General features: G+C 42.1%; 1 protein-coding gene across 1 annotated transcript in view; it reads left to right on the plus strand.

The window, feature by feature from the left end:
• The window catches only part of UST (uronyl 2-sulfotransferase), a 329,509-nt gene that overhangs the window by 117,534 nt on the left and 185,650 nt on the right, over nt 1–26,325 (plus strand). Inside the window, exon 2 of the mRNA XM_024248956.3 lies at nt 18,960–19,003. Coding sequence (XP_024104724.1) covers nt 18,960–19,003 — 44 coding nt within the window. The remainder of the gene's footprint in view (nt 1–18,959; nt 19,004–26,325) is intronic.

The raw sequence follows: 26,325 nt of genomic DNA on the forward strand, positions 1-26,325 counted from the left end.
GAGCACTACCTAGTGAGTTGCCTAATGAACAACTCATGATAGACATAATAAATGCCAGTTCCATTCCATTTTCCTGTACCTCAGAAAAATATCAAGGCTTCCCTACCTAAACATTCATTTTCCACTGCTTCATATCTCTATTAGCTAGTATAACTTCATTCTCTCTTTCCAGCTTTCTTCATCACGATTTCATTAGCATATTCAATTTTTCATTTATAACCCTGTGTTATTATTTTTATAATCTTTACAAGTTGTTTTTGCTTCAGTGCCTCTTTGTACTATCATGAAATATATTTCCTCCATTGCTGAGTGATTTCTTCAATTATTCTCTGTTACATGTACCTTCCTTTGATTTATCTTTTTACGACCTCCACAAAGCATTTTTTTTTCTTTAGGTTTGTAATGGCTTTGCTTGATTCTGAAACGGTCATGGCCTCGAGGGCAACCAGAGTCTTGTTCTTACTGCCTGGTCTATGGCTTCTCTAGTAAAACCTCAGCTGTGAAAGCAAGTATCTTTCACTTCTCCTGTGCTCAACTAACTTCAATCTTTGTGTCCTGAGATCAGACAATCTCATATCCACATAACCCCATTTCCTACCACTGCACTGGGTATAAACCACATTTGCCTGCTAGTCACAGTAGAGAAAAATCTGTGAAACCTTTGTCATTTGGCAGGCATAAAGTCATTCTTGAGAGAAAAACTCAGTTTGCATTAATCAAACAGCTTTCCCTTCCCATTTCTACCTTTCTTTGAGGCATTGTTGAATATGTATATATATATACACACACACATATATATGTACGTATGTATGTATTTTAGAAAGCCATTTTATCTGTAAAATTCTGTGCTATAGCACTGACTCTTTATAAAGAGCCATACCCATGTTAAAATGTCTTCTTGATATCATTAATATCCTTCTTCTTGATATTTGTTATTCATACTTTGATATGGTTTGGCTGTGTCCCCATCCAAATCTCATCTTGAGATTGGGTGGGATGGAGCTAGTGGGAGATCATTGAATCTTGGGGGCAGTTTCCCCCATACTGTTCTCGTGGTAGTGAATAAGTCTCACGAGATCTGATGGTTTGATAAGGGGGAATCCCTTTCGCTTGGCTCTCATTCTCTTGTCTGCCACCATGTAAGATGTGCCTTTCACCTTCCGCCATGATTGTGAGGCCTCCCCAGCCACGTGGAACTGTCAGTCTATTAAACCTCTTTTTCTTTATAAATTATCCAGTCTCAGGTATGTCTTTATCAGCACCATGAGAACAGACTAATACACACTTGTTTGTAGGATTAAAATCTGCATGATAAATAAGGTGATTTTTAAAAGATGAGCAGTTTGCTTTGCTTGTTGCTGTAAGGGATCTTCAGGGAGTCCCTGAATCTGAGAATTGGAAGTAAGGTTGGAAGGTCACCCTGTGCCTCCCTCCATCCAACACAGTAATCTTCTTAATGTCTCAGTCAGAGACTGCTCATCACTGATGAGCCTGCCACTGATGAGCAGTCCTGGCATCATCACTTCCTCTGCGAAGGACACTGTGATCTGAGGCCCCACTCCATGTCAGGCCACTCCTTAGACAAAAGCTCTGTCTTTGATGAGCTTCTGCTCCCTTTTGCACCACAATAATGACTTTATTTTTAGTAAGGATAGACTCACTCGATTGATGTTTTCTGCTGTTGGAGAAAAATTGTTTTATTAAGAAGCATTTTCCAACAAGTAAGTTGATGTTAAGTAGGCTTGGATGTATTTGGAATTCACGAATGTGTTTTCTCCATTAGTTCCCTGAAAACCAGAAAACTTGATGTTTGTTTTGTTGCAAAGATGAACTCTGATTTTGTCCAACAGAGCTAGTGCTGGCCTTTGCTTTCAAGCCCTGTAATCTGCATCAACCCTCAAACTCAGTGATTCAAAAGTGAGTGACTCACTTTGTCTTTGAAAAGACCGTGAATATTTCTAGATTTATGAGCAATTCAAAACAGCCAGGCTTTTAGAAAGGATTTCCCAACTCATTTTGTTGAAAGGTAGGACTAAGACTTCTTTAGAAAAGAAACCGATCTACTAAGTACTAAAGAGTATTTATGCGCCACAGTACACTTTATCTTTCAGAATCATACTACAAGTGTAGGAATACCCAAACCCTGCCAGGGTTTTAAAAATTACATTAATTTATGCCCAGGTATAACCCCCCCATCATAAATCCTGAAAAATGTGCAGGAAGACTGTGACAGGCCATTCTAAGAGCGTAACAAGGGCTACATCTATCAGTGCCAGACTGATGTTTATGTATGTGACTACTTGGAAGATGTTTTACTTAATGCACCATGTTCTTAAATTGGCTCTATTTTAAATATAATCGTAAGAGTTACACTTTATGTTTGTATGCCAGGTAGTTTATAAATGATGATTTTAACCACTCCCCGTTTCACACCACCCCAGCCTTATGAGGTAAGTTTTATTCTTCCTGCTTTACCTATAGGGAAACTAAAACTCAGAAACTGCAAGACCTTGCCAAGGTTACATCCAATAAGTAGATCACTACCTTGGGCTGTTGGCTGCCACACTCACATTCTTTCCCCTGCATTCTTTCCCTTGTGCCTTCAACTCATCTTTGGAAAGGAATTTCTGATGTTAAGGCACCTATTTGTTTGGCTTTGGTGTAGTTTTGTTTTTTGGTGTTATGTTTATCTGTGCATACAGAGTAACATATGGAGGTCTGGGAATCCTCGTTTATCTTCCAAAATTATAGTTCTGTGAACCACAAAATTTCACATAAATCCTATTAAAGCTGACGTGAAATAGAATTAGAGAGATGATAGGAAAAGGAGAGTGATGAATTTATTAAAGCTTACTCCCTTTTAATAGACACCATCAGGCTCATGTATTAGGTTGCTAGTTAATTTTGTGAGGATTACCTTTCCAAATGACTTCAATAATTTCTGCTGCTCTATTCAAAACCTTCTTTTACATTTGAAGGCCTAATAAAGAAGAAACTATGATCCTTTCCTTGTGTTACTTCAAAGTTTATAGGAAAGCATAATCCCAGATGGGATGGTTCTATCTGTCCCACAACATCTGTATAAGACCGACGCTGGCATCAAACCCATTTCATCCACACGCTTCCTAAATCAGCATCAGCATTTATGAGCAACTCTTCAAGTCTCTTGTTCATATGCATATCATTTTAATGCAGTTTATTTGAAACATCCGGTAGAATGTTCCTTCTTACCCGTTTCCCTAAAGCATGAGAAGAATTGGCAAGTGATGAGTCATTTCTCTGTCAAACATAGGATTGATGCATTTAGAATGTGGAAGACACAGTCATGACCAGTCACACCAGGCCGTGGGCCAGAAACCCATCAAACAGGAGGCAGAGCTGGAAGCACAATTTTATTTTACCCATTTAAAATTACGTGTGCATTGACACCAACCTTCATGCACGTGACCCATAACCCAGCAAGAATTATTTCATTCATAGAAAGTCACCAAGGCCTACTTAGTCCTCACAGACTACTTCTATTGGATTCTGGGTTTAGCTTTCCTCCAGTTTCACAGTGGTAGTATTTCTCTCTCTCTCTCTCTCTCACACACACACACACACACACACACACACACACACACACTGGCAGCAGGAAACCAGTCTACCCATTGCCTTGCTGTGTATACCGCCCTGGACTGAGACTTGAACCCAGTCCGAGCCCAGCTCTGACACCACCCAGCCGTGTGACCTGGGCTCAGCTTCCTTTCCTGTGAAGGGTGAGAGTCTCAGTGCCCTCCTGACCCCTGGGGTTGATGGGAGGGGCTGCTGAGATGATGTGTGACAACATTAAAGTTCTGCACACGTGTATGCTCATTTCAGATGTGCCCCAATCCCTTTGGCATCTTTGCGAGGACTTCCATTTGCCTCTTGAATGAGACTACCTCTTCTGATCTTGGTTTCAAGTTGTAAACACATCTTTAACTTAGACTCACCATCCAGCAGTCCCCTGGGTATGCAGATGCCCTGCCCTCTTCCCAGTGCCACACCCTGCTACAGGTGCATGGTGCCTTGGCCAGGTGCGCCTGCCCTTCTCTTGCTGTCAGCGTCCCTCTTTTCTTCCAGATACAGCTGGGGAGACTCCCTTTACATGGAGCTGTGCCTGACTCCACCACAGGATGCATTTACTCCGGTCTTCTCTTGGTTACTCACAGTGGCCTGTTCCCTCCTGACTTGGGGCCCAGCACAGGCTGCCCAACCATCTCCTGGGATGCTCTCACCCTCTCTCCTGCTCTTCCTGGAGTTCAGGGCCTCTGCTCTCCCTTCTCACATACATCGCTCTGTATTTACTCTTTGAAAGACTCCTCACACTCATAAATCAATACTTATTTTATCATCCTTTGTTTAATGTCTGTCACCTCTTTTTCTGCAGACTTCTGAGGGACAGTGCTATGGACTCAATGGCTGTGTCCCTCTAAAATCTATATATTGAAGCCCTAACCCCCAGTGTGATGATATTTGGAGGTGGGGCCTTTGGGAGGTGATTAGGTTTGAGGGTAGGGCTGCCATGATGGGATTGGGGGCCTTATAAGGACGAAGGAGACAGCAGAGCATTCTCTCTCTCTCTCTCTCTCTCTGTCCCCCTCTCTTTCTGTCACGTGAGGACACAGGCAGGATGAGGGCTGTCACTGGAACTTGAGCATGCCAGCACCCTGAACTTAGACTTCCTGCCTCCAGAACTGTGAGAAATAAATGTTTGCTATTTAGGCCACCTAGTCTGTGGCAATTTATTACAGCAGTCCAAACTAAGACTGTATCCCCAGGATCCAGCACAATGCCCAGCATAGAGATTTTCAGTAAATCTTAGATGGGTGCAGTAGTGACTGTCCTGCCTCTGATTTCTACCCGTCACCTGTCACACTCCCTTTATACTTTTCCCAGACAGCTAGCATTTCACTCACATTGCTGCACAGGCCTGGTCTCCTATGAGTTTGAGTTATTTACTGAAATTGATATTCACAAGTATTACTTCTTTTCAACAAACATGCTAAAGCATGAACTTCTACATTAGTGTAGTAACCTTGGTAGGCTGTAAACTCCCTGTGGCCACATGCAGGACACTTGGAGTATTGCTTTTAGGAATTGACTTCAAGGATTGAAGCTTTTAAGAAAAGTTCTCTCAGTGAGGATACATGTGTGTCCTTAGAGAAAGAATTTCATTACATAAGAGAAACCTACTCACTCCAATTCAAGTTTGGAGAGTAAGCTAGGTAAGCAAGCTTGAAAATTGTGACCACTTAGGGTCAAAAATGGCAGGTAGTAAGGTTGTCATGCTGCGGAGTGAGCAAGCACCTGGGGCTGTTCTTAACCTTCACTACTAACCAGCCATGTGTCTTAGCTGAATTACTTAACCTCTCATTGCTTTGATTATTTCCTCTGTGAATTGAGGGGTGTGGTGTACTATATCTATGGTTATTTTTCTGTTCTGAAATTGTGTGTGTGGGTGTGTGTGTGCATGCACGTGCATGTGCACACTTGTGGGGCAGGTGAAATTTACTGACTCTCGTAACAAAGCTTGAGAGAAAATCAGGCTTAGCACAATGGCAGTTTGGTTGGATTAAAGCCCCCTTTCAAAGACAACACTCTTATTTGTTGATCTATATATTTGTTAAGTAAAGCAATACATCAAAACTTTTCAAATCATGGAATACTTAAAAAATGATAATATTTTGATGGTACACTGAAGTAAACTGGTGAGATGATGGTGTCTATATGAGGCTTGATGAAAACTTTCACCACATTTTATTATGTAATTATTAGTAAAACAAAATACAAAATATTAGGGAAGATATTAAATTTTGAAGTTGTGGGAAACCTCCAAATAAAAAACGTATCCGTTTATAATTGAGAGTGATGACCTCTCTTCGGATTTCCAACTTGAAATGCTTCATTCAGTTCTCAGATGAGCCTTTTGGATAAATGTTTCTTCAAATTCTTGAGAGAGTCACCACTTACAAGAAATGTTGCTCATAGAAAGAAGTGACAAAAAATAAAAAATCATTTTCACAACTATCAACTTCCTATTGCTGCTGTAACAAATTACTATAAATGTAGTGGCTTAAAATAACACAAAATAATTATCTTACAGTTCGTCTGAACTGGGTTTTAATGGGCTCAAATTAAGATGTCAGTAGGGCTGTGTTCCTTCTGGAGGCTCTAGGCAAGAATTTGTTTTCTTGCCTTTTCCAGCTCCTAGAAGCTGTCTGCATTCCCTGACTCGTGGCCCCTTCCTCCATCTGCAAAACACATCACTCCAGCGTCACATCTCCTTCTCCCACTCTGACTGTCTTGCCTGGCTCTGACAAAGACACTGTGATTACATTGGTTCGTCCCAAGTAATCTAGGATCTTCCAGCATCCTGGAAGCTGCCTGCATTCTTTGACTCGTGGTCTCTTTTGCCATGTAAAGTAACAGACTCACAGGTTTTGGAGATGAGGACGAGGACAACTTTGGGGGAATCATTGTTCAGCTTATCCCAACCACCCTTCAAAAATTCCCATCAACTGAAATTATGTTTAAAGAATCAAGCAGAGTTTCCTTTTCTGTTGCTGACAAATGTAATGCTGAAATTTCTTGCAATAATGTGAATGGATTTCTAATCCAAGATCACTTTTTATATCAAATATTTCAAAGTAATGGTGACTCTGCAGAATGGACACACCCTTGCAGAGTAGCCATCTTGTAGCTAACCGGGACCAGGAAAAGGACACATCAGCTAGAAGAAGACAGGAGGTGGCCAGAGGCTCTGAGCGGCTGCTGAGATGGGGGCCCCCGTCTCACTTGTCCCTCTCCACCCCCTGTTATCACGCCGCTGAGTACTGTGCTGGCTCCTTGGGTTCCCAGGTGATGAGGCTCTTCAGCAGCCCTTTGTCCTCGATGGGCGAGGGACACTCTGCCTGAAGTACACATCTAGCTGGGGGGTGCTGGATGTTGCTCCCAGAGCTGAGACCCCACTCTGCTTAGGCCACCCCTGATCTAGACAGATCAGCCTCAAAGGGATGAAGATCTCACAAGCCTGCTGTGGCTCCCAGATGGGAATCTAAGCAAGGCAGGGAGTGTGTGGGTGTGGAACAGGGCTTCAGAGTCAGGCTACTGGTGTCAAACCCAGGAGCTCCTGCTGATTAGCTGCTTGACATGGTGCAGGTCACCTCACCTTCCTGAGCAGCTTCTATTGTAAACTGGGGTTCTTGCCTCCTAGGTTGCTGTAGAATGAGGTCCGGAGAGTGCTTTGCACAGTGCTAAGAACAGCATCAATGCTGACCACTGACGATGACAATGAGGATGCTGGTGTTTTCAGCCTTGTCTTGTTTTCTTTCTCCCAGGGTAGATTCTTAGTCATCTTCACCTTACCTGCTCTGTACTTATCAGGGGTGCTTTGTGCAATAAGCACATGATGGAAAGTGTCAATCGTTGTGGCAGCCACATGACATCTAGGTCCTGATAGAAGAGGACCTACCCGGCTGCTGGTTAGAGGCTTGCCATGTGCAGAGCTGGGGCTGCTGCGTTAGCAGGTGCGTTAGCGTTCTACAGGTGAGATCAGTTGACTGTAGCAATTACTTCAAATGGAATGAAACAGAAACCTTAAGTGATTCCATCTCTCTTCGATACTCCATTTCTACCTGCATAAGATTATATAACATTATGATGAATTCCTGAGCTAATTTGGAAATTATACATATTTATATTTTGGTTGTTATTATAGCAGCAGTGCACTGATCATTTGATTCCGAAAGTAATTTCCTTCTACAAATTTACCCTTGACGTCCTAAAATGTATATTCAGATTTAATGGAAAAAAAAGATGGGTTATAAAACAAGGCAGTGTTTTTGAGCCTGAAATAGTAAGGGAAGAGCATTAATTTGCTTTTAAGTTTAATTAGAAATGAAATGACTTTCTAAATCATAATTGATAGCATTTTATTAGGATATTATTTTTCAGTGTCTGGAATGCTCATTTTTCACATTTAAGATCAATAAAGTATTTTTCAGGATATGTTTGCCTTTGTTAACCGATTGGGTGAGCCTTCAAGATATTTTTAAGCAGATATTTTTGTAAAAATATTTAAATATTGATTGTTAATAAAGCCATTTGTTTTAATTCATTGGAAAATAATTTTATTAGGGCTTAAATAAAGCTGTGCCAGCAATTTTCTTTCATCATAGTGTTTTGGGGCTGCATTAATTATAAGCAATGGAGCTGCTGGAGACATTTACACAGCACACAAATTCCTCATTGTTAGCAATGGCTGGTGTGTGCTGACAGCTACCTCTTAGAGAAATGCAACCCATGGTTTAACGGTGGAAAGTGTGGCATTAGCATAATTTTTTGGCAGGGACAAAGCTGGGGTTGCAGCATTGCCTTCAACAGTGACTCCTTCGTTAACAGCGTCTTATCAAGGCCCGGACTCCCGGGGCGACATGCCGCCACATGATCGTGTCATAGGTAACCGGAATCCTGTGGGAAATGGCTGCTTCTGAATAAAAGGGAAAGGATTTAAATTGCTTATGATTATGATTTGAAAAGGACCTGTGGAAGAAAGATTCTGAAAGGAATTGCTTGTGTTTGATCAAAACTGACACAGTGTCACGGCAGCTTCTTTGACATTGACACTAATTCATGTTATAGTTTCCATAAGGTGATCTAGAATTAAAACATTGTATTCTTCAGAGACCAATTCAGACTAAAATAGATCTGCTAATGCAAGGCTTCAGAGTCAAGAATAAATTATAGCCTCTGAGGTTCTGGAAGTTCATTTGCACATTGTTAAACGTAGTTCAGATAATTGGAAAATTTTTTTTGTATATTTTAGAAGGTACGTCAAGACAGTATTGGAAAGTAGTGGAAAATATCAAATAATTATTTTATATTAATATTCGTCCTTTATACAATAAACTATTCCCTGACCTCAGGATTCCTTTTGATTTTGTGAATAATAAATAGAATTATAAAACTAAATATAACTGGCTGGGTGCGGTGGCTCATGCCTATAATCCCAGCATTTTGGGAGACTGAAGCAGGTGGATCACCTGAGGTCAGGGAGTTCAAGACCAGCCTGGCCAACATAGTGAAACCCCATCTCTACTGAAAATGCAAAAATTAGCTGGACATGGTGGCACGCATCTATAGTCCCAGATACTCAGGAGGCCGAGGCAGGAGAATCACTTGAACCTGGGAGGCGGAGTTTGCAGTCAGCCAAGATTGCACCACTGCACTCCCCCTTCGGCGACAGAGCGAGACTCCACCTCAAAAAAACAAACAAACAAGAAAACTAAATATGACTGATAAAATTTGGTAATATAAGATGAGGAAGTAGCGACCATTTATTGAGCATTTACTATATCCTGGACAGGCAGTGTGATAAGGGCTGTACACATTTAATACATCTAACTTACATTTGATTTTAAATTTAAATTTACATTAAATATATGTGTTCTTGCATTATAGCTGTTCTTGCATTGCTATAAAGAAATACTGGAGACTAGGTAATTTATAAAGAAAGGAGGTTTAATTAGTTCGTGGTTCTGCAGGCTGTACAGAAAGTATGGTGCTGGCATCTGCTTCTGAGGAGGCCTCAGGAAACTTACATATGCATGGCAGAAGGCGAAGGGAGAGCAGGGGTCTCACAGGACTAGACAGGAGTGGGAGCAAGAGAGAGAGTGGGGGAGGTGCCACACACTTTTAAACAATCAGATCCCACAAGAACTCACTACCACAAGGACAGCGGAGGGTTCCACCCCTGTGACGCAAACACCTCCCGCCAGGCCCCACCTCCAACACCGAGGATTATATCTCAACATGAGACTTGGAGGGGACATCCAAACTATATCAATATATTTAATTATCTTAACTCTGTGACTTACTGTCGTCAAGTTGTAAATGGGGCCATTAAACATCAAGAAAATTAAGTGATATTTCCAAAGTTACTCGGCTAGTAGAAGGCAGGTCTGAGATTTGAACCCAGGTCATTTGATTCTGGAGCCTGCAGGATTGACTCTACAACCCCTGGACCATGTTCTTTGTCACTAGTCAGTTCTATATGAATCCATTAAGTGATTCCCCTGTGGCTCCTTTTCACCATCCCTCTTACATAAGCGTGATTGTGGCTATTTAAAATACACGGCGCCCTGATCATTCATTTCATAGTCCTTCCTCTTGTCAGCAATTCTACCAATTTCTTCTTTATCCGTTTTGCTGTTGTTGTTGTTGTTGTTGTTGTTCTCTATTGGAGTCACATGGGCATGGCATTGGGCTCCTCTGTGCTGACCACGTTTCCTTATCTCCTCTCCATCCCAGTCGTACAGCCTGGAAAGAGGGAGTGCCTTTCAGGGATGAGACTGGAGGGTGTCTTTGCTTCAGATTTTCCAGAGCCCTCTTACTTTTGGATTCTGTGGGCCCGTGAAGTGTGTGCGGGATCATGTATGAGTGTAGGGGATCATGTATGAGTGGGGGAGTCAGGTATGATTGGGGGGATCAGGTGTGAGTGGGGGGTCATGTATGAGTGCAGGGATCGTGTATGAATGTGGGGATTGTGTATGAGTGGGGGGGTCGTGTACGAGCGCGGGGGGTCGTGTATGAGTGTGGGGGATCGTGTATGAGTGTGGGGATTTTGTAGGGGGTTGTATATGAGTGTGGGGATCGTGTATGAGTGTGGGGGATCGTGTATGAGTGGGGGTGTCAGGTATGAGTGTGGGGTCATGTATGAGTGTGGGGATCGTGTATGAGTATGGGGATTGTGTATGAATGTGGGGATTATGTATGAGTGTGGGGATTATGTATGAGTGTGGGGATCATGTATGAGTGTCTCCAGGACTGACAGAATATACCCTGGTGGTTTAAGTCAAGTGGGGCCCAGAGAAACTCTGGACAGATAGAGGGTGATGCTCTTAGTTCCTCTTTTTACCCATAAAACAAGAGGTTCAACAGAACAATACATTGTTTGCAGGAACAATATGTTCTGAAATTATAAGTTCTGAAAAGTATTCTTGAAAAGATCTTTAGGGCCCCAGAAAGGTTTAGGCTCCCGTATGGTTTAGGGGATAAGCTCTATGCCCGGAGGTGCCCTGTGCCAGCCCACTCCCAGGCAACCTGTGAGCTAGGCCTGGCCCTTTCCAATTTCCTTGCACCCCCTTGGAGCAGGTGCTGACCAGAACTGCTTGATCTCCCTCCCCTGTCACTGGGAGTTCTGTGATCATCCACGCTCCATCAGCATTCTCTTTTGACAAGAAGCTTGTTTTGTATAATCTCCCACCGGAAATGATGGAAGTGGCCTGAGATGAAGATGAGCCTCAGTAAAATCTGTTATGTTTTACTTCTGGAAAGTGGGATTCAGCCTGGATTATGAAGTACATGAATTTGTGTTTTGCAGCTCAGTGGCTCTCAACCTTGGCTAGACAGTAGAATTATGTGAGGAACTTTAAAAATGCCAAATACCATGGACTTGTCCCAGAATAATTAAAATCAGAATCGCTAAGGCTGGGCCCTGACAGCAACATTTCTTAAAAGCAGGCGAGTAGAATGTGCAGGGAGGGCTAAACCTTGAGTGAGAAGATGGCGAGGCAGTGAAGGTGGCTCTAGTACTGCTATTGCTACTTGTAGTAGTGCAGCTAGTACTGCTAGTGAACAGTTACTAGGTGCCTATCATGTGCTGGCGTTGTTCTGAGCGTTTTTCATAGAACAAAATTATTCTCATGCATTCCTTACAATAACCTATCAGCTTATTTCATTTTCACTGATGTGTACTTGGAAAACCTTGAGGAGGTACAGCGGTGTATTCAGAGTGAAATCACGTTTCATGGGGCATTCTCTACTACAAAGGTGAAGTTTAACCTGTTTGTCTAGGTGCAAGATATCTGACTTTTCTTTTTTCTTTTTCTTTTTCTTTTCTTTTTTTTTTTTTTTTTTTTTGACAAGGTCTTGCTCTGTCGCCCAGGGTGTGCAGTGGCATGATCTCAGATCACTGCGACCTCCGCCTCCCGGATTCAAGTAATTCTCCCATCTCAGCCACCTGAGTAGCTGGGATTACAGGCACCCACCACCAGGCTCAGCTAATTTTTGTATTTTTAGTGGAGATGGGGTTTCGCCATGTTGGCCAGGCTGGTGTCAAACTCCTGACCTCAGGTGATCCACCCACCTCAGCCTCTCAAAGTGCTGGGATTATAGGCATGAGCCACTGCGCCCAGCCAGATCTCTGACTTTTCATATCCGTTGTCTTGTCATAGAAGATTTAAGTGGTCTTGGATGGCAAACATGCCTTGGTTCTGCCAGCTGAGACCCAGGTGTAATACAGTAAACAGTGATCTTCAGATTCTGAGTTACAAATCCTGGCCTCCTAATTCCTAGAATCAGACTTCACATGAGTTTCTTGAAATGCATCTTTGCTAAAAATAGTTTATAAAACTGCCAAAGTAGAGAGACCTTGATAACATACTGCCATGCAGACTCAGGTAGTACATACAAAGTCCTCCAAGTGCTCCAACTAACTCCTGTGTACTTGGATTTAACGCCTTTGTACCTTTCCATGTGATCCCTCATGTTACATTTACAACCTCCCTGGGAGGGCTCCATCATGAAGGGCTAGATGGGTAAGGTGAAATTTAGATTGTGTTGTAATTTAGCTGGTTGCAAAGTCTGAGATCACTTGCCTTCTAGTCAGGTCATTTAAAAAACATATGAGGCCAGGCGTGGTGGCTCACACTTATAATCCTAGCACTTTGGGAGGCCAAGGTGGGTGGATCACGAGGTCAGGAGATCGGGACCATCCTGGCTGACATACTGAAATCCCATCTCTACTAAAAATACAAAAAGTCAGCTGGGTGTGGTGGCGGGTGCCTGTAGTCCCAGCTACTCAGGAGGCTGAGGCAGGAGAATGGTGTAAACCCGGGAGATGGAGCTTGCAGTGAGCGGAGATCGCACCACTGCACTCCAGCCTGGGTGACAGAGCCAGACTCCATCTCCAAAAAAAAAAAAAAAATTAAACCATTAATGTAGTGTTGTTGGTTTTGGTGTATTCTTCTATCAATGTATAGAGTATGTAACCACCACCATCTCCAAGGTATAGAACAGCAGCATGGAGTTCCCAGGGATGGACTAGGGCCTCAAAGCCACCCTTTGTCTCCTCCACTTACCTGAGGGGCCTGGTTAAGCTTAAGTTTCTCTAAGAGGTTAAGCTCTATGGCCAGCCCTCACTAGTGATTTCTTGGCAGTTAGGTGACAAACTCAGAAAGTTTGGCTGATGATAGGAAAGGGAATGTGTGAAGTTTTTCCCGCTTGACAAGACACTGTAATTCGTGATCTCCAACGGAGGGACCTGAGCCATGAAAACAAGGCTGGAATCAAAACTCTGAAGGTATAGGTTACTTTCCAGAAAGAAATGAACTGATTTACCCGTAGAGGCCTCTGAAAATAAGAATGTCCTGCCTGGCAGAGTGCTGCCGTCTGGATCTGAGCCTGGGGTGTCCTGGGTGGGTGTACACAGGACATGTGGAGGAGGGTGTCAGGAGCGTGCTTGTCCTATGTCCTGGTCCAGACCCTTGCGAGCCCACTTCCGTCTTTTCTTCCCTTCCCCGAATTTAGATCTTGAGCTCCATGCTCAAAGGCCTGGAGAGTTTGGGGCTGTCCTTCCATCCCCACAACTTAACACCCACCATCGACTCCTTGACAAGGCAGAGTAGCCAGAAGCTCCTTTGATGCCTGGGAGCCTCTCCAGGAAAGCTCGTTTTGATAATAGCACTCATCCTTTGATCTCCACAGGGAGCAAGTTACCAACTTGATTTTTTAAAATTCTGACAGTTTTGTTGACTTTGCACTCTGATGAAAGCATAAAATCCTAGGATGAAAAACTCTACCTAAATATCAAATAATAAAATAGTTATACCCTAGAAGAAGAGAAACTCACTGTCTCCTGCTAAAGAAATACCTTGTGTCTATGCAACTTTTCTTTTCCCCTTTCTATACCTCTCTTATAAGGGCAAAGCATTTATAGCCTCTGAGTTCTAAGAAACCATGGAAGCACCCTGATCTGCTGGTGAGATAACTGAGATAACAGGGCCCATGGTCCAGGTGCCAACACTGAGGACCCCCGTTCCCTTCTGTGCATGGAAAGAAGCATTAAAGAGAGTTGTCTCATTCCTGGTTGGGCGCAGTGGCTCACACCTGCAATCCTAGCACTTTGGGAGTCCAAGGCGGGTGGATCACCTGAGGTCAGGAGTTTGAGACCGGCCTGGCCAACATGGTGAAACCCGTCACTACTAAAAATACAAAAATTAGCTGGGCATGGTGGTGGGTGCCTGTAATCCCAGCTACTCGGGAGGCTGAGGCAGGAGAATTGCTTGAACCTGGAAGGCGGAGGCTGCAGTGAGCCGAGATTGTGCCATTGCACTCCAGCCTGGGCAACAAGAGCAAAACTCCATCTCAGAAAAAAAAAGAGTTGTCTCATTTCTGTGATGTGACATCTGATTATGAAAGTCTTCTACAGTGAAGGAATGGGGGAGGAGGAAGGTAGAAGGAGGGAAAGGAAAGAAAGAAGGAAGGGGAAAGATAAGAAAATGAGGAATTATATTAGAATATTTTTGCATTTTATGGAGCAGGAGGTATCAACAGTAGTCAGCCCGTATGGGTTTGAATTCCGCTGTTTGTTTACTGGAGATGTGGGTAAGATGCTTAACTAATATTGCTTTGAGAGGCGCTTGTGAGGATTAGATAAAATGGTCTTTACAAAGTGCCTGCCAAGTAGTAAACACTCAATAAAGGTTGTTATACAATCCAGTGGCAAAAAATAGGATTTTCATTTCTTATTTGGTTTCTAGGTCCTTCTACAGAATAGGAGGTGCTCTGTAAATACTGACTGAATATGTAGATGCGAGAATGCCTAATGAGGAGGTAGAGAACTAGCGCGGCCCACATTGCTCACATCTCTTCTTACCATGCTTAGGAACTTTTGTCATGCGCATCCGCGCATCTCAATTTTGAGGTAATGCTTAACTCTACCAGAGAAATAATTTAGTGTGGATGTAACTGTTAAGACAGCTACAAAGCCAGTGTCCTTAAAAGAAAAAGTCATTGAATAGAAAAGAGATAGAATTGACCATTTTGCTGTGATACACTGTTCTCTTATTTTCAGTATTTCTCACTTTTAGAACTAACAAAGGATTTAACTGTTGAGTCAAAGGTATGCCATAGGACTTAGATCAATACCAGGTGGAAGGTAGTGAGAAGGATTGTCTAGAAGGAAGTGTGAGATGCCGTTAGACATCCAAGTTGAGGTGCTAAGGAGTTAGTAGGTATCCAAGCTTGGAGTTTGAGGAAGCAATCAGGCATTTAAATTGTTCTTTTTAGGAGTTTTTAGGAACTTCAGTTCTTATGGAAACGTTGAGTATTCTATACATCCATGTAGAAGCTTAACAGACTGGACTTCCTGTTTCCACTGAGGTTGAATAGACAATGACAGTAACAACAGTCACAATATTTAACTTTTATCAAGGGCTTAATTGGTGCTTGATCCTGACTTGGGTGCTCTGTATGCATTATTCCACTTAATCCCACACCATGTCTATGACCTGGATACATCATTCTCTTCATTTACACAAAAAGAGATAGGTACAGAGAAATTAAGAAAATGACCCAGTATCATACAGATAGCTAAGTCATGGCATTGAGTTGTAAGGGGATAAATTATGAGACAGCTTCTGCACAATGTGTGTCCTCTAAGGTAGGTCTTTTCCCCCAAACTCCATGATTAGTGCCTCTGTTCACTTATTAAAAACACTGGGCCAGGCGCAGTGGCTCACGCCAGTAATCCCAGCACTTTGGGAGCCCGAGGTGAGCAGATCACTTGAGGTCAGGAGTTCAAGACCAGCCTGGCCAACATGGAGAAACCCTGTCTCTACTAAAAATACAAAAAATTAGCCAGGTGTGGTGGTGCATGCCTGTAATCCCAGCTACTTGGGAGGCTGAGGCAGGAGAATCGCTTGAACCCGGGAGACGGAGGTTGCAGTGAGCCGAGATCGCACCACTGCACTCCAGCCTGGGCAACAAAGTAAGACACTGTCTCAAAAAAAAAAAAAAAAAAAAAAAAAAAAAAAAAAAAAATTGCAGACCCTTTGGCTAAGGAGCAAACTGGGCTAATGTACTAGTAATAGTTCCTTCTTACAAGCCATTGCTAAGATTTTGGTGTAAAGAGTTAGTTAATGTGGTATTTTGTTCATTAAGTGAATACTGAGTACCTACTCTTTTCTCGGCTCTGTTCTAGGAACTGAAGCAATGAACAGGTCACACAAGTCCTTGTTCTCATAAAGCTTGTACACTAGCTGAAAGAGATAGACAGTAAACAAGTAGATGAGTGTGCTATTTTAGACAGGGTATTCAGAGTGGGCGTCTATAAAGAAGTTCCATTTGAATAGAGACTGAATGAAGAGGGTGGGGAAGAGCTTTTCTGGAAGAGGATAGAGCCAATTCAAAAGGCCCCTCATTGACAAGAGGCTGGAGTGCTCTGAACCACAGAGAAGGCTGTGATGGCTAGTGGTGCATGGAGGGGGAGGTGGGGCCTGGGTGATGCAGGGCCTCACAGACCATGGTAAGGAGCTGACTCTTGTGCGTAGAGAAATTGAGTTTAAGCAGAGGGCTACCATGATCTAGTAGATAAGGTTGAAAGATCTCTCTGGTTGCTATATGAGTAGGAGAGGAAATTAGTGATAGAGACACAAGGCATCTCTCATATGGCCCAGAGGGACTGATGAGAAGTGGTCAGATTTGAGTTATATTTTGAAAGCCAAGCCAATAGGACTTGTCTTTGGGTTGGTACCTATAGCATAGGGGAAAAAGATGGATCAAGAATGACTCTTGGGCTTTGGCCTGAAAAATGGGACACATTTGGAGGAAGGGATATATTGTATAACCCAATAAGGAAGACAGTGGAGGCAGAAATTTGCGGGATGGAATTGGAGCAAATAGGGTTCTGTTTTGGACAGGGAAAGTGTGAGATGCCTTTAGACATCCAAGCCGAGGTGCCAAGGAGTTAGGAGGTACCCGAGCCTGGAGTTTGAGGTAGCAATCAGGCATTTAAATCGTTCTTTTTTAGGAGTTTTTAGGAACTTCAGTTCTTATGGAAAATTTAGTATTTTAGAAATATTTAGTTGTTGAGGCTGTCTTCGATCCTTGAGATTGATTCCTGGAGAACATGCTGGTGTGTGCTGGGATTTCTCACGCTTCCCCTGGGGAAGGCATATTCCCATGCTGAGCAGATGGGAGCTCCAGGCAGCCGCACCAGCTGCACGGTGCTAGAATATTTCTAAATAGTTCTCCAGGCACAGGCAGCTATTTTTCTGAATTCTTTGACACATATAACCTCTTTACTAAATCCGACATAGATCTTACATCCTATTCATGCATGCTCCCAGTGGAGTTCAGAAGTACATTAATTAAGGTCTAACAAATTGTTCATCATGTTCACATTTAAAAGGGTCCTAAAATAGACCAATCATGGGCATGCTGGGTGTTTGTGTTTAAGGGTCTTATACACTAAAACTGGACCCCGATGTTCCTTTACTATATACAAATGGCCATTGTGAACACCAAGTGGGCTATAAATCAGAAGATGACAAAGAAAAGGGGAAGGATGATGACTCAGTATGGAAAAACCTATAAGCCAGAACCCGCTTATTTATTATGTTTGGATACATTTCTCCAGTTCAACTGTCCCTGGCTTAAGCCCTGCTTCCCCCTTCTTAGTCCAGTTTCTTAAGTCATTTTTGCTCTCTGCTGTCAAAAGCACCTTTCATCCACTCAAACTAAGACACTGATCTTATTCCCCAATCATCTACTGTTCCCTAGAGGTATTCTTACGGTTCCGTTCCATGATTTTCTACATTTCATTCCATTAGCTTGTTTGGTCATTTTTACTTTTCTGGTGAGATGATTTTCCCTAGACTCAAAAGAGTTACCTCTCTTGGATAGGCACCTTCGATTATACTGATTGCATCATTGGCTCCCCAGGTGATCAAACGTCTCCAGATGGTAATGTTTACAGTGCCTGCCCCACACAGAAGCCTGAGATGGCAGGAAGGACTCTAGCTAGGCTTTTCAGATGGGTAGATGCCTGAACATGCTCTGGAAAAACCAGTCTTCTCTCCTCTCTGCAGTTTACCAGCTGTGTGACTGTGCGCAGGTTACCGAGTTTCTCCAGGCCTCTGTTCTCTTCTCTGTTAAAAGGGGACACTTCTAATCCATGTCTGGTATTTGCATTAAATAGATAAATACCTGTAAAGCACTTAGCAGAGTAGCTGCTACTGAAAGGAAGTCAGTAAACTTTAATTCCCTTCCAAATCCCTCTGAGTCTTTTATTCATCAGGAAACAACAGCCGTGCACTCTGAATACACACATGCCAGTAAATGGCTATTAGTGAAGACAAATCAAGCTCCGGAAGCAAGCTAGCCTGAGGAGAGAAGAGAAACGGACAATTTTAAGACAAAATGGAGAAAGAGAGTGTGGGGTTCAGGATCGGCAGCATCAGCATGTCTTGGGAACTGGTTAGAAATGCAGGTTTTCAGACTGGGGCTGGGCAGTCTTGTTTTAACAAGCCCTGCGGGTAATTCTGATGTACAGTAACATTGGACTACCGATGGTCTAAGCTAAACTCAGCAGATAATGGGTGAGGAGTAATGGTGCGTGTTACTGTGTGTGTTATGTATGTTTGTGTGCATACATAACCATGTGTGTAGAATGTTTGTAACAGCTGAAACTATTAATCAAACATGGTAATATCAGCAAAATCCAGTCAAACCGGTGATTAATTGCCCATTTTTCTTTGGTACTGTTGTCTGAGTAGAAATACTGTATCACTAGAATGCTTATTTTCAATAACTTTGCACTAAATTCATTTGGGGTTTAAAAAACGGATTCATCAACTTTTTCCTTTATTTTCTAGGAAATTCCACTTACTTGGATGACCATGGACCACCTCCTAGTAAGGTAAGATCTTTGCTTGTGATATAAGTCCCCTTTTTCTTTTATCATACTTACAGCCTCCAACAAGCGGAACAGATCTCTCCTGGACATGGATCATTCACAAGAAACAGTAGACAACATATGTGAAATTGATGTTTGACTTCTAACAAGGAGGAAGCAGAAAAGCATGATGATAGCCCAGATGACAGGGAGAAGGAGCCATTGTTGAATCAGTGGCTGTTGCTGCCCAGGCATTGGAGCCTGAGACTGACTTCAGACCTCTGGCAGCTTCTCCTGTTTGCACCTCATTTTCATTTGCCTTGGCATCGATGCTGGCCCACAGTGTGATAGCCACACCCGGCCTCCCCATGCCTTCGGGCTTTGGGGCTAGACTCACATCTGTCCTGTTCTCTCCAGCCTAACTGGGTTGGGATACTCCACTTGAGGTCCTGCCAATACCCCCTCAAGGCTGCCCTGGCCTGGCCTGTGAGTCCACTTTTGTTTTTCCTGTAAGCAGTTTTGTCTGACTTAAGGGGCAGAATAATCCTTTAGTATAGTTTCCCTAACACTGTTTACTTTCTTGAGCTCAATGAAAACCGAATGCTCATCTACTGAAAAGTGAGCAAACTAGAACAAATTGGTCATTGTATATAAGAAAATACATGCAGTACAATCAATTACCCTTTATTATAACCGTATGTCCCTTGTACTTTTTTGACATCATTTTTTTTCCTTCTAGGAAATGATGGGGATTGTTGATCAGTACTTGGGAAGGGGTTGTGCTTGGCAAAATAAGAAGTTGGCAACCCTCTATCTGTCCCTTCAAGAATGTTCTTTCTGGGCTGTGAAATCCTAAAGTGTAGATACAAGCACTCTAGCTCTCCCCATACTTGGTGGTTTTCTTAGTCTTTGACCACTTAAGGTGATGCCTACAAAATGCAGTTGTAAATACACAGTGAGAAGATAATGAACCCCCAACCTTAGAGGCTTTGGGGAAAATTACTCCTGTATTAGTCCATTCCTGCATTGCTATAAAGAAATACCCGAGACTGGGTAATTTAAAAAAGAAAAGAGGTTTAATTGGCTCACAGTTCCGCAGGCTGTATAGGAAGCATGATATAGGCATCTACTCAGCTTCTGGGGAGGCTTCAGGAAACTTTCAATCATGGTGGAAGGCAGAGAGGAAGCAGGCGCATCTTACATGGCCAGAGCAGGAACAAGAGGGATGGAGGGAGGTGCCACACACTTTTAAACAACCAGATCTCACAGGAACTCACTGTCGCCATGACAGCACCAAGGGGGATGGTGCTAAACCCTGAAAATCCACCCTCATGATCCAGTGACCTCCCACCAGGCCCCTCCAACACTGGGGATGACAATTAGACATGAGATTTGGGTGGGGACACAGATCCAAACAAATCAGCCCCAAAGTCTGTTTAGACCACCCCCACATTCATGAGCATGAACTTTGGAAGAAGATATTTCTGGATTCAACACTGACGCTGTCACTTTCTAGCTGTGTGACACTGGATGAATTACTTAATATTTCGAGCCTCAGTTTCTCATGTGCAGGGTGGGACTAAAAATACTGCTTACAGCACAGGATGCCTAAAATGATTGAATGAGCTGATGTATGATGAGCACTTGACACTGACATGCGATAAACTTTAAATCAAGGGTGGCTGCTGTTAACTGTACTGCAGTAACATTAAAATTATTGATGAGTGGTACAGCAGTATTTATCACAGTCATCAAATGGTTCTACCGCTTGATCCACCACCTGTTTATTGAATGCCTGTGATGCTGCAGGCAGTAGAAATACAAATACGAAACAAAACAAGAACAACAACAAGAAAAATAGCCTCTATTCTAGAGGAGCAAAGGAATATAGAGGATTATGTTCTCTCTGGGGATAAGGACCGTGTCTAACTCGTCTCCGTATCCTCACATTCTTGCATTAGCCTCAATGCACAGAGGCACATCATGACTATTCATTAAATTTCACTGAATTAGACCATGGAATCCAGAGCTGGAATCTGAATTAGGTCTTCTGGCTTCCATCCCGGGTTCTTTCACTGAGCCAGTATTCTCAAACTTTAGCTTGCATCAAAAGTACCTGGAGGCTTATTAAAACACAGATTGCTGGGCCCAGGCCCCAGAGCGTCTGATTCAGTGGGTCTGGGGTGGGAGCTGAGCATGTGCATTTCTCACAAGCTCCCACGTGATGCTGTGAGTCTGGAGTTCGCATTTGAGAGCCACTGTTCTAAAGGCCGTGAATGTAAAGAGAACCATTTCCTTAGACATTTTCTGTGGTGTTTTCACTGTTAATAGGCTAGAGAGAGTGCTATGGCTATTATCTAAAGTTTATTTATTAATGTAATGATGACTCACCATCATAAGTTTTCTTGTAGAGAAAACATGTTTAGAGGGGTCAATCACCTGCCTAGTAGGGACAATAGAGGGGGAAAAGAATGGTACCGAAGGTCCTGGTAGGTGTCCTCAGCAGTGACTTCCTTTTTCTCCCAAGTAGGGAGGGGCCAGGTGAAGCCCTCCACAGCCCCCTGCCCTGTCATGATATTAGGGAGTGGGATTAGGTGGCTCTGTCAATGGGACCCATCAGCTGTTTTCCTCAATGGCTTGTTGTTCCTGGCTTGATAAACAGGGTTTTACCTGGTCTGAAGACCCAGACTCTTTTTTTATGAACTTGCCTTTTTGACCTTTTTGCTTGGTGGCCAGCCTGAGTCAACACTTTGGTCTTCCTGCTGGTCTTGCTGTGGCTGGGTTGTCTGTCCTGGCTGCCTCTTTGCTGGGACTGTCAGTGCCTAGATTCGGTGTTTTCTGGCTTCACTTCCCCTTCTCCTATAGGGTCTTCCCTAGCTGTGCCTCTTTCCCCTGCCCCTACAGTCTGGTCTTCACCTCCCCCATATCTCCCCCAACCCCTAACTAAAGCTGCTTGTAATATGCAAAAATGATCAGGTTATAGCAGATTATTCAGACCCCTTTAGAGTAAATCCAGTTTTATAAACTCTTTACTAAGTTTGAAAATTGGGAGCATAATCTCTTTAAATCAGCAGAAGTTTACCTAATACAGAATCTTTCACTGTAACTGTATTTTCATTATCTGGGATTGGAGTAGCAAAACACTCTTGATTTTCTAAGCAGTAGCCATAAGAAGAAGAATATAAAAATGGGTAAAAATATTACTGGTATGTGAACATCTTCTCATCCGTTCTTATTGCTTCTGGCAGGGTGGAAATGAATCTCAGAAGTGATGAGGTCAGACTACGGATAAAGGTCCCTTAAGTGTCCCCTGGGGTGGGGCCTCAGTGGTTTAGGTCTGTAGACCAGTGGCTTATCCAGGGACAGGGTGGCATGCAGACGATGAGGACTCACACATGCCTGGCCTCTGGAATGAACCCTTACCCTGGCAGGGAAAAGCAAGACTCAGTCCAGACCCATCTTTTTCATATTTGTTTAGTGCTCAAAAATAACTTTTTGATGCCAAGACTGAAAGAGTTGAGATCTAGATAAAATAAGATTTTTAAACCCTGAAAATATACTGAGGTTACAGGCGAGTTCTCATTTTATTAAATGTTCAATTTCACAAGTTGCACATTCCACAAGTAATAGCCATTTAGGGAATGGGGTGTGCCACACAACACATACTGGGCCCCCGTCCTCATTCTCTCCAATATTTTCATAAGAAAAAACAAAGGCCTCTGATTTTCACTTGTTTTTAAAATCCACTTGAACCTCACAGCTCACCTCGATTTTTGAGCTAAGCCGCTATTTAAAGGTCGATGTTAATATTTTCTTTTGGTTGCCACATTTTACTACTACTTTGTGTGTACACAGAATACAGTGGTTTAAGGTTAGAGCACTGACTAAGAATCACCATGGAGATTTCTAGCGAATGAAACAGAAAGATTATTTTAAGTACAAAAACAAAAGCATGATAGCTCTTTTTGTGAAATTGCATGCATGTGTTTGTATGTATGTCTACAGAGACAAGCCTGGAAAGGGAAATAGTGTTTTCTCCAAGTGGTGAGGTTTTGGGAAGTTTCTACCCAGTTCCTTATACTTTTATGCATAATTTGAGTTCATTAAAGTAACACCTGCTCAATCTAAAAATCAGAAAAAGAAATTTTCTGGTGTGAGAGAAGATTAAAGTTGGGTTTAAAGCTTCAGTGCCTTGGCCTCTGCAGCATCATGTGTAGTATCCACAGACCCGAGAAGCTGACATTTCCCCTCCTTGGCTTCACTTCACCTGGGACGTGGGTACCTGGTGCAAGCAGCGGGCAGCAGCACTGATAAGTTCTGTTGGTAACAAATAGGATGTGGCTATCATTTCATATACATTAACTTCCCAAACCCCATAGATAAGAAGAGCTGTTCTAACCGCCTCAAAGATAATAAAATCACTATCCATATCTGTTTTTTCCTGTGTGCCACACACTATGCTAAGCACTTTGCATGCAAAACTTAATCTCTATAAATGATATAAGAGAGGAAGTAATTTTTTAATCCTTACTTTACAGATAAGGGAGCTGGATTTTAGAGGGACAGGCTAACTTGCCAAAGGTCACACACTAAGTAAGCATTGGACTTGGGATTCCAGCCCAGGGCTGTGTGTATAGCTCCAGTGCTCATGTTTTTAACCATTTCAAAATTACTAATATAAGTAGAAATACAATAGTTTTCTACCTTATTTCTAAATTTTTGCACTTTTAAATAAGCAATCTGGTACATTGATTAGTATAATACACAGATTTTAACCTTCAGTATACCAGAAAAAAATAGTCATCACCGTTTACCATTTGGGTTCAAAGGACACTTAATTTTTTAAAATCAACGCAGTGAACTTTTTCACATCTACTTTATCCGTTTTCTTCCAGTAACCTTTGTATACTTACCTTCAGCACCTGAACGTTTTCAAACTGTATATAAAGTAAATTTTGGTATACAAACTTGAAAAGGTGAAAGAATACCATCCTACATTCATTTAGCAAAACAGGATGGCCCAGGTTCTTTTCACAAAATATTATTTGAGGGAATCCTTCCTCTTGAACGACTGACTGTATAAGAATAGCATGTTTTCTTTTTGTCCTTAGAAATATATTGTTCATTCAATATATTTAGAGAGTTTAGGAGAATTAATCTATGATGTCATCATCTGAAGAGTCGTAGTCTGAGGTTTCGTTTCCATGATCAATTTCATCATCATCATTAGAGTCTTCAGTGCCGTCGTGTGATGGCTTGCATTCATCTCTGATGTTTCTGTTGTTTGTGAAATCTCTCTTTCTGTCAGTTATCTTCTTTTTGTCATTATAGGCAAGAATGAAAAATTTGAAATTCTCCACTCTAGTCAATGAAATTAAAACAAACTACAAAGGTGATCTCTAGTCTCCTTTTATATCCTCCAAAAAGATGATGTAATACTTTGGGTAACACAATAAGAAAGATGGAGGATGATGCAATAGTGACAATTTATTTCACTAATGAATCATTCCCCTAGGCCCACACTGTTTAATATGGTAGCTATTAGCCTCAGGTAGCTATTTAAATCTAAATTAATTAAAAATAAAAAAATAAAAATTCAGTTTCTCCATTGCACTAGCCACATTTCAAATTCTCTGTAGCTATATGCAGCTAGTGGTTATTGTCTTGCACAAGAAAAATAGAACATTTTCATCATCAAGGAACATTCTACTGAATGGCAGTGTTCTAATCCATTCCCTTGTTCTTATATTTTCTATTACTTTAGTCTTCTTAAACCTTATTTGGGAATAATTGATATATAACTGGTGGGTAATTGTTCCTGAGATGATAAAATAGCAAAATGTTTCAAGATATAGGAATAATAAAATTACAAAGATGCCGTAATGGATCTGAGATTTTCTTAAATGGTCTGCTGGACCCATATGGTAGTTGCAAGGCAGAATGAGTTTTATTCTCTTTCTTTTTTTCAAAAAAAGTATTTTCTCTTTTTCTTTGGAACATCTTTAAGAAAGAATAAAGTTATAAAATATTAATCCATACAAATAGCTAGAACTGCTTGAAATTTATAAAATCTAAAAAACTAAAAGTGGGTCCAGTGGATGCTAATAGTATATTGAGGGTTAAGATATATTACTGATATCTACACTTATATACAAAACATTTTTATATATAAAATATTTTTGCATATAAAGTATTAGTATTCAAAATTCCGTTGTAAAATGGGTTCATTAGAAGAAGGCTTACAATTATTATGCTGATCCAGCAATCTCCAAATGAATGAGAAGTAGTAATATGAACTGAGATAATATTTGTATAGTGCTTTGCAGTGTCTGGCAGTGAACCGTTGCTCAATAAAGTTGAGTCCTTCCTACCCACACCCCCGGAAGTTAATTTCCCTTTAGTATTAATTGTTTAATGCCTACTTAGTCTAAGGGATCAGGAAGACATTTAAAGAATAGAAGATGATCTCTGTCATCTAACAGCCTATAATCTGGTTGTGTCATAAGGTTTGATGGAATCAAAGACAGAGAGCACATGGTTCTGTGACTGATAGATTCTTAAGTCTAAATGACATGCATTCATCCAAGGGTTTACTATGCATCAAGTTTGTCTTGGGCTCTGTGCTGGGTGCTGAGGCTGTCAGGCCACAGAACGCACAGTCTATGCCCTCGAGGAATTTAGTCCAGTCAAAGGACAGGCTGGCAAACAGATTCATACAGTAAGTATGCTAAGTGGGCTGCTGGATGCTATGATGAGGATGCACACTCAACACAAGGAGAACGCAGGAAGCTCAACTTGACCTTTTTTCCAGGTGCAAGTCCTGAAGTTTGAATAGGAGGAACTAACTAGGTGAGATAACCTGGTATGTGGACAGGCATGGTGGCTTATGCCTCTAATCCCAGCACTTTTGGAGGCTGAGGTGGGAGGATCGCTTGAGCCCAGAGAGTTGGAGGTTACAGTGAGCTATGACTGCACCACCATACTCCAGCCTGGGTGACAGAGTGAGACTCTGTCTCTTCAAAAAAAATGTCTAGGATGGAAAGGATGAGAAAGGATGGGCCTCACTGCTGGAGTTTTAAGAGTGGTAGGTGGGAAATTGAGATATGAACTGCTTTGAGGAGCTTGGCTTTAACAGGAAAGAGAGAAAAGATGATAGCCTTGGCAGTGGAGTCCATGTCTACATAATTGTGTAGTAGGAAAGGAATGATCAGTCACAAATCCAGTTTTGAATGGTGTCATGGATTGAATTATGTTTTCCCAAAAGATACATTGAATCCTAACCCCAGAATCTGTGAGTAGGGTCCTGTTTGTAATTAGGCTCTTTGCAGATGAAGATGAAGTCATAC

Source organism: Pongo abelii, chromosome 5 (genome assembly GCF_028885655.2).
Source record: "Pongo abelii isolate AG06213 chromosome 5, NHGRI_mPonAbe1-v2.0_pri, whole genome shotgun sequence".
Lineage (NCBI taxonomy): Eukaryota > Metazoa > Chordata > Mammalia > Primates > Hominidae > Pongo > Pongo abelii.